The following is a 12,448-nucleotide window of genomic DNA, read 5'->3' as shown; positions in this document are numbered from 1 at the left end:
AAAAGTTCTTTTGCTCTGTTCATGTCCTGCTTATCTGTTATGAAGAGATCCCTTACTTTTGCTGTACACTAAAGAACTAAGAAAGACCATTTTAATTAGGGTATAGTCATTCCAAACAATGTACAGAAAAATGTAGCGGTGTTCCTTAGGAAGTTGATTCAAAATGGTATTTTTCAGTTAGTGTATCTAGGAGAAAAATGGCATTTTACTGATGGCATTACATGAAATATTTAAGCTAACATTTAAAAACCTGTCAGGGATAAGGACTGAAGAATCCCCGTGCTGCTTCAGACCACAGTCCATCCTGCAGAGTATTGCATCTCTGATGCGGGCCACAAACAGACATCTGGAAGAATCAGAACAGATAAAGCATGTGTGATATTTCCCCCTGATATTCTGCCATTACCTAATCATTTTCATTTCAGGGATTTTCCTAAACAGGCAAAGTGAGGCTGGTCAGGGCCAGTGAGGTCTGTTAGTACCCCTTGTACTCACATAGCTTTTTCCTTGGGTATTGTCAACATTTTTCTTGGTCATTCAAGTCTTTTAAATTAAAGTTTATCTGTTTGTAAACTGAAGTTTGTAAACTGAAGTTACTGTTTGTAATCTGTTTGTAAACTGCTCCATGATTTTTGCTCTTCACCTGCTGAAATCTTGGCAATTAAAAGTTAAAGTTCAGAGTGTTTTCTAGAAAACAGAGGATTCCTTAGGTTGCTTTTCTCATTGCTTTTGCAATGCAGTTTGCATCCCACTCACACTTTTAGATTCACTCAGGTGTGTGGGAAAGAAAGCTCACGGAACAGTAAATCCTGATGCTTTGGCTTGGCAACAATTAGCAGGCTTCAAACTTCCACCCTGTAGATCTGCTGGTTTTTTTACTGAAATTGTATTTCCCTTTGTTGGCACAATTACATTACTTTCAACATTGTTGTGCTGGCTAAGTTTTCTTTTTAGCACTTCTACTGATCAGTTAGACTTTATACAAACCAATTAGACATTTTTTTGGGAAAATACGTCAGTGGTTCACTTCAGGCAAATGGTGAGAAAGAGCAGGCTCATGATCTGCCAACACATTATGTTCCTACTCCTTTTCATGAAGATTGCCGTCCTCCAAAAGGGAGCTGAGGAATGCACTCACAGTGCTGCCAGGAACTCTTCATTCTCACAGTAAGAAAAGACCCGTCTCTAGCACAGAACTGAGGTGTCCTTTAGCTATACCTCCATTCTCTGGAAGGGTTGTCTCTGGCTTAAGAACCACAGTATCATGCCCTTACCGCCCTCAGTTAAATCTCCAGGTGTGCACACTGAAAACTAATAGGGAACTTTTTGGAGAATCAGGTTCTGAGGTAGTGATAAATGTTTCTCATCAGATACTAGATTCTATTTTTAACTTGCAACCTCCTATGATTAGGATCAAACAAATGAGCCCGTTACAAATGATTGTTCCTTACCAATGAGTGCAATGCAGAGAAAGAGCCTAGCAAAATCTGAAGCCTACTACAATGAACGTAGTATCTGTCTGCCAACCTTCCACAATGTGGAATGGTTTAGATAACAGTGACTTAAAATCCCTCCAGCTATATCCAGCACTTCAGTAAACAATGTGAATGAAAACGCAGTTGAGAGATCGGTGTTTGTTCCCTAAAGACTGCCTCCACAGCAGCAGATAGTTAAATGCAGATATGCATGAGTTAATTCAGAAAGTAGTATACAAATTACTCACAGGGGGAAATTTAACTCCATAACCAAACTATCAAACTGCCGGAACAGCTGTTTGTATCGCAGTAATACCAGAAACCTAACCTAAAGCTGAGACCACATTGCAACTAGTGCAATTCCTGCCCCAGGAAAATTACAAGCCATTTTCCAGTCAAAGTACACAAAAGGCATGAGATGAATTAGCCATGGTGAGAATAAAAGCAAAACAAATAGTAACAATACCTGGCTTTTATGTACAGCTTTCAATCAGAAGGTCTTACGGTGGTTGATCCTATATTGTCACACAGACCTTAGTGTATTTATCTTCTGGTCAATTTCTGCAGGGAGATACTGTTATCCCTGGTGTCTTTATGGAGAGCTATGACTCAAAGAGACACCGATATTGCATGTGAAGTAGGGAACTGAACCAAAGTCTCTCTGCTTGTGCACTACATACTGCTCCCCAGAGAACTTTCTGCTAGTTGCTGCTCCCTAGAGAACTTTCTGCTAGTTACTTAGCTAATGGAAAGGTATCACACCGAACTATCAAGGGAGAAATAGGTCCTTGAAAGGGATTTGAAAGAGGATAAGGTAAGAGTTTTACGAATTTTCATGTGATTTTATTTCATATACACAACAAGCATAGGGGTGCACGAGGAAGGAATGAGCAAATAAACCAGCAGTGATAGGCAAAAGATCATTATGAAAGTATTAATAATCACACAGATAGCAGTGTTCCACTTCAAGATTTCCATAAAGCTGACTGGTGCCATCAACCTGCAAAAGCTCATCACGAAAGTAGGTTGTGTGTGATAACAAAGTAGGCCTCAACTGTGCAAGGTATGGCACTTCACGAAGTTGGAGTTACTCTGAGCAGGTCGCCAGCCCACCCCTGCATTGCCCTGCGCGGGTCTGGTCACACTGGAGCCGTCTCTGGTAGCAGGTGTGCTGTCTGTCCTTAAAGCTGATGGGGGTGACTTCATTCTGCTCTTCATTTTCACTGCTATTGGAAAGCAGCCTGACACATGCACATACTGAAGCCCTATCTCGCAGTTTTAGCTGTTGGTGCTCAGCGCAGATAGAGGTGCTGAGGCGCGGGCTCCCTGCCCCTGTCAGCAAGGCACCTGTAAGCTGAGGGGAGTACGCAGGAGGCAGCGCCCTGTCACCCCACTAACCAGCGCCTTCGGCACCCCACCCACGCCAACGCCACCACGGAGCGTTTCGTAACGAGCTGAGGCGATCCCCGCTGCGGGGAGCGGGCACCCGGCGCGGGGCTGCCGGGAGGAGCCTGGCGGGGACCCCGCGGGCCGCCCCCGGCCCCCGGGCTCGGCGGGGAGCGGGGCTCGGCGCCTTCCGCCCGCCTGACCCCTCACCCGGCAGCGCTCGGCGGCACAACACGGAAGCGCCATGGCGGCGGAGGCGGCGGGAAGCGGCGGCGGGTCCCCGTCCTCCGCCCGGCGGCGGCTGCGCATCATCTCCGGGCACCTGCGGGGCTCGGGCCGCGCCGCGCTGTCCCCCAGCCCCTGCAAGGCGCAGGGCGGCCCCGCCGGGCCGGCCGCCGGCTCCATCCCCAAGAAGCGGTGGGTGCGGGCGGCGAGCCGCGGGCTGCCCGCTGCGGGCGGCGGGGCGGGGGCGCGGGGGGCTCCGCGGGGGGCGGGCGGCGAAGGGGCCCCTGTGAGCCCGGCTGGAGACCCGGCGTGTGCCGGCCCTGCCCCAAGTTTGGGCTGCGAGCGCCTTGCGTGCCCGGTGGCACCTGGGAGCCCAGCAGCTCGGCTCACGGCAGGGCGAACGGCAGCTCTGGGGTTCATTTCGCTGGTAAGTTGAGTACCACGGCACCGTAACCGTGGTACTGGTGCGTGTAACTTGCCATGGTGAGGCTCGCCTCTCAGGATGGTCTCGTGTTTATTTCACGATTTCCCCGTTTTCAGATGTGGATTTCCTGTGCACGTGTTGGCTTGCAGTCCCACAGGAGCATCTTACGGTCTGGGTTGTAGCCAACCTGTTCCTCTCCATCAGGCTGTGCGCAGGCACTGGTCTGCTCCGGTAGCCTATGGAGGTGGTCAGGAGGCAGGCAGGGCAAGCAGCGGGTAAGAGAGTTGATGTTCCTTTGAGGAAAATCCCTTCAGCCCATGATTTGCTATGAACCTCTTTTCTCAAGCAAGCTTTGATCAAGGGATCAAAGATCAAGGGGTGATCTGAATTATTTTAACAGATCATTAGTGGCCCAAGCTGAGCTTGCTGCTTTGAGAGGACTGGGATGTAACGTTTGACTTCATGCCTATGACAAAGTTTGAAAGCCTTTGGTATCCCCTCCTGCTGAGGGGATTTGATGTTCTTGCAGGAGATGCATCAAGAGCACTGCTCACCAAGAGAAATGGTTTGTGCCAAAATCGTTGGATTCCAGGTCGAGTTTTTCTTTGGTTTGAGCTTAGGAAGAAATCATTGTTTCTGAAAAATGCCAGTTTAGCTAGTTCTGATGGATTTACTTTAAATGAATTCTCATGTAATTTCTACAGCCAGTTCCTGCATCCTTGAAGAGCGGCAGAAACATGCTTTTGTGAAGATGCGTATGACCCTAAAGATAGCTTCTTTTGTGGAAACGCAGGCATGGTGACCTTACACCTGTACTTCTTCTACAAGTTAAGGACGTTGGCCTCCCATACTGCTATTCGCTGTAGGAACGTGAAGAACTGATATTTCTGCACCATACAACTTGTTCTAGATTAATAATGTTATGTTGCTTCAAGGAATTTATGATCAAAGTGAAACAACTGCAGGATGCTTTGTTGTGAGGGTGTAAAGAAGCTGCTAGAAAGTTTGATGCCCATCATAGGTGCAGCTGTCTTGATATATCTAGAGCCCAGCATTTTTTGTATGTATGGAAATAGAACCTTGCAGGATCTGTACCTCTTATTTTCAGGTGTTCACTCTGAATATGAGATCTAGCTGAAACGTATTTCAGGTGGTAGGTGTTAAAAAGTCTGTGATACTTAAATAGCTTGGGTATGAGGATCTAGGTGGAGTTTTTATTTCAAGATAATGAGTTTTGAAGTGAGTGATGGGAGGGTAGGGATAGGGTGGAGATGATTCTGTTGCCTGTAGTGATTCGGAGGTGGTAAGTGATGAATGCCAGAGTCCTGTTCCAGCGACTTCCAGCTGATCCGGAGCTGGCTGACCCATTCAGAAGATTGGGAACGTACTGGGCCAGAATTCTTGTCAGTTATAGGTGGGTCTGAGTGGCTGTCTTGGTGGCTGAGATTACTTGGTGAAGATGGAGAAGGTCTAGGGGGTCTGGAATATCCATGGACAGGTGGGAAGGTCTGTGAGGCCTTATAAATTGAAGGCTGATAAGGGAGTTGAGAGGACGTGGGAGGGATAGGGTAAGATTTCAAGATGGAAGTTAAACTATGTTGAAAAAATAACATGGTTTCTGAAGTTGTTCACCTTAAAAACATTAAAGTCTAACAAAGGTGCTCTTGCTTGAATGAGAAGGTAAATTACTGGGATGGAGTTGAAGAATGCTACAGACTGACTATAACAAATATCTGAAGCTTGCTGAAAGTAAGGAATTTTTTAAAATCAGCTTATTAGCTTTGTTCAGTTAGTGAGAGGTTTAGTACTGGACTCTCTCAGCATTTAGGTAAGCTCACTTTTACCTGTGTGGTAGTTTTACTTGGGTAGTGCAAAGACACTTGTATAAGGCTAGGGGCTATGATGGATGCAATGAAATTTTTTCCAGAGTTCTTTGTATGGACAGAAATATTTGGCAAAAGTATAATTAACAGTCCTTGTTTGAATATACACTGATATAAGTCCCTAAGCAAAACTGATAACAACAACAAAAAAGCACCTCTTAAATGAAAGCTTGGAGAATCAGGCAGGGAGACAGCCTGACCTCTGAGGTCATGTGTCGGGTGTAAGAGGCTAGGCCTGGAGCTCCTGCGGGGGTTTTGAGGTGGTGATCAGGCATAAAGAAACTTGAGTGCTAGAGCACTTGTTTGAGTGTATACAAGCTGTAGAAAATGTGTTAGACCTGAAAGGTTAATAGCTGAACTTGCATTTCAGGCTGTGAGTACTGAGCAATGGAGCATGCAGAAGATAAGCCAGTTAAATACAATAGGTCTTTGAAGTGTAAAACCAAGTCTAAGGAGGTTGGGTTCTTTGGTTAATTATATTTTACTGAAAAGGGATTGTGCCATGTTCTGTGCTTGACATGCTCTGGAAACGCTTCTTTATTTCAATTCAAAGGTGTCTAGACCTCAGTGAAGCTGATCTTTCAAATAACAGAAGACACCTAAGTACTTTAACTTTGTCAGAGTTGTGTCTTTAGGTCTTCAAACAGGTTAAAAGGTCCTGAAACTGTTTAAAATAAAGCTTGAAACTTGTGAACTGCTTCTGGAAAATATTTGGTCTGTATGGATATTCACACTTCCCAAGTGTGCAATTATTGCACCAAGTTGTAAGTTACCTTTAGGCTTGAAACAAGTTAATATGTACCAAATTTTATATTGATATCGAATTAATATATTTTTTTTGCAGTCTATTCAGTTTAATAGGGCTTAAGTGTATATCTTTGCATAATTGCAACTTGAGAGAGACACAATATTGAACTTGGCAGCTATTTTTCCTACGTCTCAGGAGAAGAATAATGAGAATTTCAGAAACTAATGTGACATCCTGTGTTAGGAATATCCTGAAGACAATGTTTTCATAAGTTACTGAAAAGCTCGACTGAAAAATCTGGTAAGCATAACTGACCTAGAGATGGTACAGTGATGCTGTGTGTCTTTAAGCAATATTACGACAATCCAAACCCAGATGCTTTCTTCCTGTGGTCTCCTATTAAATCTGTCTATGATGCTTCAGCTTTTCTACCTCTTTTTGAGCTATCAGTTTAATTTTTCCTAGCAAAGCTTCAGCCTAGGTACCTTAATCAAAATTCTCTGTGTTCTTTAGGCCGGTTGCATCTTTCCTGTAGTGTTTGAAATAGTCAAAGCTTTTGACAGACACTTACACCAGATCTATATAGAACACTCTCCTTGTGTTGTATTTCTTCTGCAAAGTAGAAAACTTGCTATGACTAAAAAAAACTGTTCTAGTACTTATCCTGTAGTCACTAGACACTGACCTGTAGAAACACTGCTTTCTTGTTGACAGTCTGAAGACCATGCTGATAAAGACCTTACCCAGCCATTTTTCATCACCAGTGAGGATAGGAAGGAGAGTATCTGAGTTTCTGTGGGTGTTCACCTAATTGTCCCTGCTTCAAAATAAAAATGCCCGTGAAGGCAAACCAATATGTTTGCAAGTTGATGTGTTTAAAGATTACAGCATGCTTCTTATTTTATAAAATTACTATTATCAAAAGGAAAAAAAATCAGAAAATATAAGCTACATTATGCTTAGAGGAGCATCGTCTTGAAGGAAAGATGCACTGTAAGTGTGCTGTATGAGTGGAGAGCCTTATGCACAGCAAGAGTGGAGAGATGTTACTTCTTGGTACCATTCCTGGTTTGAATTTTATTAATTCAGTGGTGCAGTGAAAAGTGGGGGTCACAGTTATAAATTGCTGTGTGTCTAAGCTTTAAAAAGTTGATGGGCCTGCTAAAATAATTACTAAAATCTTGAATTGGAAAAGAATTCTTCCTTAAGTGTTTTTTCAAAACTTTACGTTATACTGTTGACTTTTGGTGACTGCTAAGTCCATTTTCCTGGTGAGACTTACGCTAAAAATTTAGCAAATGGAGCAAAAAAAGCACTGACTTTCCCATCTCTTAGGGGGAAAGCTTTTCTCCGGTGGGATGAAGAGAGGTTTGTGGCTCTCTTATGGTTGTTACAGGCACACTGTTAACTAGAATAAGCCAAGGGGTGAACGTACAGGCAGCCATCTGCCCTTTAGCAAGTTAAAACCCAGGCTGCTCAAGGTAACTTGTTAACATCAACATGCCTTTATCTAGACTTCTGCAATTCTTGCTGATAACAGTGATGACAATGCCAAGCAGAAAGTGAATCGATGTATAAAGATGCTTCTTAACAAGTAACTTCAAAGAGGGATCATATCATCAACAATACTGAGACACTTCTTTGCAGTATGCTTTTTGTGTCATGTAAATTTAAATGATGTCTAGTGCAAATGCTAGTTTATAATTGATGAGGTAAACGTGCATTATTCTAGTTCATCTGTAAGTGCTGTTCTATGAAACCTACCCTGAATGAAGGGCTTGATTTGTGATTTTATGGTTACTGCATTCCTTAGGATAGTTCACTGCAGTTGGTAAAGAGGAATTCCTGGTATTCACAGGAATACACATCTATGCTCTTATGAGTACTTTAAAACTTCTAAAGACTTCTTGTATAACAGTTTTTATTCTGAGCTAAATTCATGGTCTGTTTAGATTGGAGACTGAAGGATGATAACACCAAAGTGTAAGGTTAGCAACAGAGGTTGAAGGAAGTCTGGGGAGTCGAGGGAATGTTTCTTAGATTCAGCTTTTCTTCTGTAGGTATCTGAAGTTCAGTAAGCAGCATCAAAATTTTGTTTGAAAGGTTAGATTCCATATGTGACTTGTTAAGTGTTTGTAATGGCACTAGCTTTTTAGGAAACAGTGTTTTTTAAGCAAAACTTGACATTAAGCTAAATCCTAACATAGCTGGCTTCTGAGCTTAAGATAGTGGAAACTTTAGGCAAAGAAGGAAAGGGCTGATCCCTCTAGAGTCTTAAATCAAGAGTCTTAAATCAAAGTGCACAAGCCTGTTGCATTGAGGAAGGTGTGGCAGTTCACAGGAGGCTTTTGTGATTACATCAAAGCAGGTAATTGCTTGTTAAGGTTATTGCTTGAAGTATAGGAACAGATAAGGTAATCTGATTCTCTCACGGAAACACTAGCCTGATTAAAGATGTCATTTGCTGTTGCATATGAAGTTGCATTTGCCTTCAACTGCTATCTGTTATCTAAGTAGTCATGTCTTTGAGCAGATGGCATGTAAGAAATGTCAGGATTGAATTAATTTAAAAATCAAAAGATCCAACAGAATAGTTATTATATCAAGTAAACCAAAGTGAATGTATTAATTGGTTAAATTTTACTAGAAAAAACATGCAAATAAAAGTGTAAAACATGCTCAACATATTAAAGTACAATATAGATTATTATGGGAAAATAAGTAGCTACTTCTGAAAAGCAGAATTTTGTAGATCAACTTCTTGATATCTACTGAGGTCTGAACTCCTGTACAAGAAATTGAATGTACATAGCTATGTAGTTAAACCTAAGATTTGCGTAAGTTGAGTAGAACAGTCTTTGCTCACACAATAGACAACAATAATTACTTTGACTTCCTAGAAACTACTTTGACCAGGAGTAAACTAAAGACATCTGCCGTGTGTGTAAGAGTTGCAGTCAACAGGAATTTACTGTAATGTTGCTATACATCTTAGTAGAGAATAAATAATGTGAAATACTAAAAATCAGTTGTCGGTTCAATGTGATGGACAAGCTTGATGGATGTCTCCATGGCCTTGTTACATCCAAAAGTTGTTCTTGTATGCAAGCCTTCTGGGTTGATTGTATAGGCCAAAAAGTATTCTTTAGTGGTTATCTGATGCATTTGCTATAGAGCATGCTAAAAATCCTTCATGTCATGGATAAAACAGTCTTGTCCAGGATCTGAGCTTGTTTTACTTGAAAAAATAAACAGCATACTGTTCATTTGTTTGAAAAGCGTTTAAGTGCTTATTCCTTTACTGCCTGGAAGTAGCCATGTGCACGTATTTTTGCAGTAGAGCAGTCCCTTGAAAGATAAATATGAAACTGGTATTGACTGAAGTAGTACATGTATATGGAATAGAAATAGCTCCTTTAAGGTAGTCCCTTGCATAAGAATCATCATTTGGCTAAGTGCGTACTGAGTAGTATAGGCATAATATCTTGACTTTCTTCATACTGATTAAAGATTAATTCACTTAATTCACTAAATGACATAAGCTTTCTACAAGAGAACAGTGGAGAAACACCAATTTCCTTGTTCCTTGGGGCTTTGCTAATTAAAACATGGTGAAATGTGGAGTAATGAAGTAGTTGAGGCTAGTATCTCCTTTTTTTTGGTCAGAACAGTTTTAAACAAATAAAAAAAAAAAACACACAACGCTACTCTGGAGTACCTGGTTCCTTCAAGTCTTTTATGCCTAAAATTTTGTCTACAGTTTCAGCTTATGGTAGATCTAAACTACTGTAAATGTGAACCCAGGTTCATGTTGCTGTACCAGGTATTTAGCAAACAGAATAGCAGCTGTATTAGGTGTATGTGCAAGTGCAGGGGTTTATCTGGAGTGCAGGCTGCAGAGCCTCAGTGTTTCTCAATTTATAAAAACAGGCATTTTATTTGACTTGAGAGTGGTTACTTCTGGTTTGCTGCAGGGGAAGGCTCGGTGAGAGGGCAGAAGTATGATGAGCACAGCAGATATTCCCTGCCTGCAGCCTGTCATTCTTCTCCGGATAAATAATGCTTTCACAAAGCAGTTCTTGAAGTGGTTCCTTGGGCTACGTTCCCTTTCATAATTTCCAGACACCTAATCCTAATTTACTGCTGTCTCCGGAAGCTCTCTGGAGCGGCTTGCCGGCGTAGTGGTTGAGAGGTGTGCCTGTGTGACCCACACAGGCCCGTGCCCCACAGCAGAGGGAGGCCAACCTTATGCGGTCACCTCAGGAGGTTCAGAACCCTCTCCTGTAGGTGTTCCGAGTTGGTAGCCGAAAGTCCAGCTGAGGTGAGCCTTGAGTTGCTGTTTGGGTAACGTCCTGCCTTGCAACTCCTTACACAGCACTGTAACACCACACACCTGCTCCCGGCCTCGCAAGAGCACCACAGCCAGGAGGACGTGTGCGTTCGTGTGGCGACGTGAGGCAAGCAGCCCGTGCGAGCCCTTCCAGCTGCTGCTTCAGTCCTGTTCCCAAGATCTGCTGGCTCTTGGGCAGCACAATAGGAGTGGTGTGTGGTGCTTAAAGGCAGGGCGTCACCTAATGATTGAATTGAAAACCCTGGTGGGTATTGTGGGGAAATCACTGTGGGCGTTTTGGCTCTGCTCCCGCCGAGTTGCATTGATGGGTTGGATGGCACCGTCTTCCATACTGCTGTAGGGTGGCTGCACTGAAGAAAATAAGAGAAATGATCATTGCCCATTTAGCAAAGTAGCCTGTTTCAGTTTGGAACAGAAAGCACCAGATCTTCAAGTTCTTTGGTAGAAGGCCGAGGGAGTTCTGTTGAGGTTTGTGTGCTTGGACAGTGTATCTGTATAACAAGGCAAGGAGTTCGGCATTGGCATTCTTCATTAAATCACCTGCTGCTACTGAAGTAAAATTCATTGATTACTTTAACTTGGTTCCAGTATTTCACTGAACATAATCTTGTAACTTCACCATAAGTGGAAAAAATGCCTGCTTCTGATGTTATCAACGTGTTTTAAACCTACCCTGGAAGATAAAAGGCTATAATAACTGTTGGTGATATTTTTTCTTTTAAAAGTAAAAACTCCTCGACTGTCAGTTCTCTGTATTGTGTGTGTAATTATTTGGTGTATAATTATGGCATGAATTTGGAACTACTAAAAGATCGCATCAATGTTGTAATTTCCATGGGAATTAAACTTTTGGATGCTCAGCTTCTGTACCTGCTGGAGGCCCTGTGCTGCTGCTTAAGCTTTCTAGGGAAAGGAAAACATTTTCAAGCAGTCATAGTGCCTGTCACTAAAACATGAGATTTGGAGAGGGCTGGCAGATGTTTTAGTTCAAATGCTTGGGTCTGGAGGATTCAGCCTGCCCCGGCTGGGGGAAGGCTGCCACCTCGTGGGCTTCTGTGCGATTTTTCAACGCCTTTATTTTATTTATTGTGTGTGCTGTGGTCTGCACAGCTTCCTGCCTCGCGTCTCTGTGGTTATTCAATAGGCAGTTCTTCAGAAAAGCAAAGAGATATTTTATTTGTTGAAAAGACTTTGCTGTTAAAATGTAAATATATATAAATTCTTATTACATCGAGTCAAACTAGTATTTCAATGCTGCCCATTGTAATGAAAGTGGAATGTTTAAATTCAGTTAACCTAAGCAAGTTGTTTCCGCAACACTTGCTCCTGTTGTCACTGTTTCCATGGTAACTTTTTTCTTTCAGGTTTTTTCCTTTCAGGCAATATCATTACTTATTTTACACATATATTATGTGTGTGTAATATGTAAGTGTGTATATACAATACCAAAAATGTAAACCAAAGCTTGCTTTTGACATGTTGAGCACTTCATCCATTTCTGTACTGAAATCATCGTTTCAAAGTTAGAAGGCAAGGAAGAACGGGTCACTTTCTAACACTTCTGGCTAAAATAGTCCATATATGTCAAAGACAAAAGTAGGGTTAATGAGCTTGACTTTTTGTTGAAGTCAATGTACCTGAACAGGAAAGCTGTCATCTTTAAATGAGACAGCTTGGGCACGATATAAAGCTTAGCAGCACTGAGTTTAAAACAAGAATAATGACAAGTGTTAGAGAGAGGCCATGTTGCTTACCAGAGGCCCTGTCATTTATGAATTGGAGCTGAGTAATCAGACACTTTCCTTTTATATTCTGGTTTTGTAGGCTTCTTCTTTAGGAAGCCACATGCAGTATTTCCTCTAACTCCGTGCAGCGTAGGCGTGAGGTGCTAGGAACCACTATACGTAAATCAGATAGCGGTTCCCAGATTGGCAGTGCTCCCTGGTGTGATGGATC

General features: G+C 42.5%; 1 protein-coding gene across 1 annotated transcript in view; it reads left to right on the top strand.

Moving 5' to 3' along the window:
- The first annotated feature begins 2,425 nt into the window (after positions 1-2,425).
- Positions 2,426-12,448, top strand: part of AGPS (alkylglycerone phosphate synthase) — a 51,026-nt gene continuing 41,003 nt past the window's right edge. Inside the window, exon 1 of the mRNA XM_084289659.1 lies at positions 2,426-3,278. Within this exon, the coding sequence (XP_084145785.1) occupies positions 3,106-3,278 (173 nt within the window). The 5' untranslated portion in view covers positions 2,426-3,105. The remainder of the gene's footprint in view (positions 3,279-12,448) is intronic.

Source organism: Netta rufina (assembly GCF_964035555.1).
Source record: "Netta rufina genome assembly, chromosome: 6".
Lineage (NCBI taxonomy): Eukaryota > Metazoa > Chordata > Aves > Anseriformes > Anatidae > Netta > Netta rufina.
The sequence above is the reverse complement of the archived record's forward strand: the minus strand, read 5'-3'. Positions and strand labels throughout refer to the sequence as shown.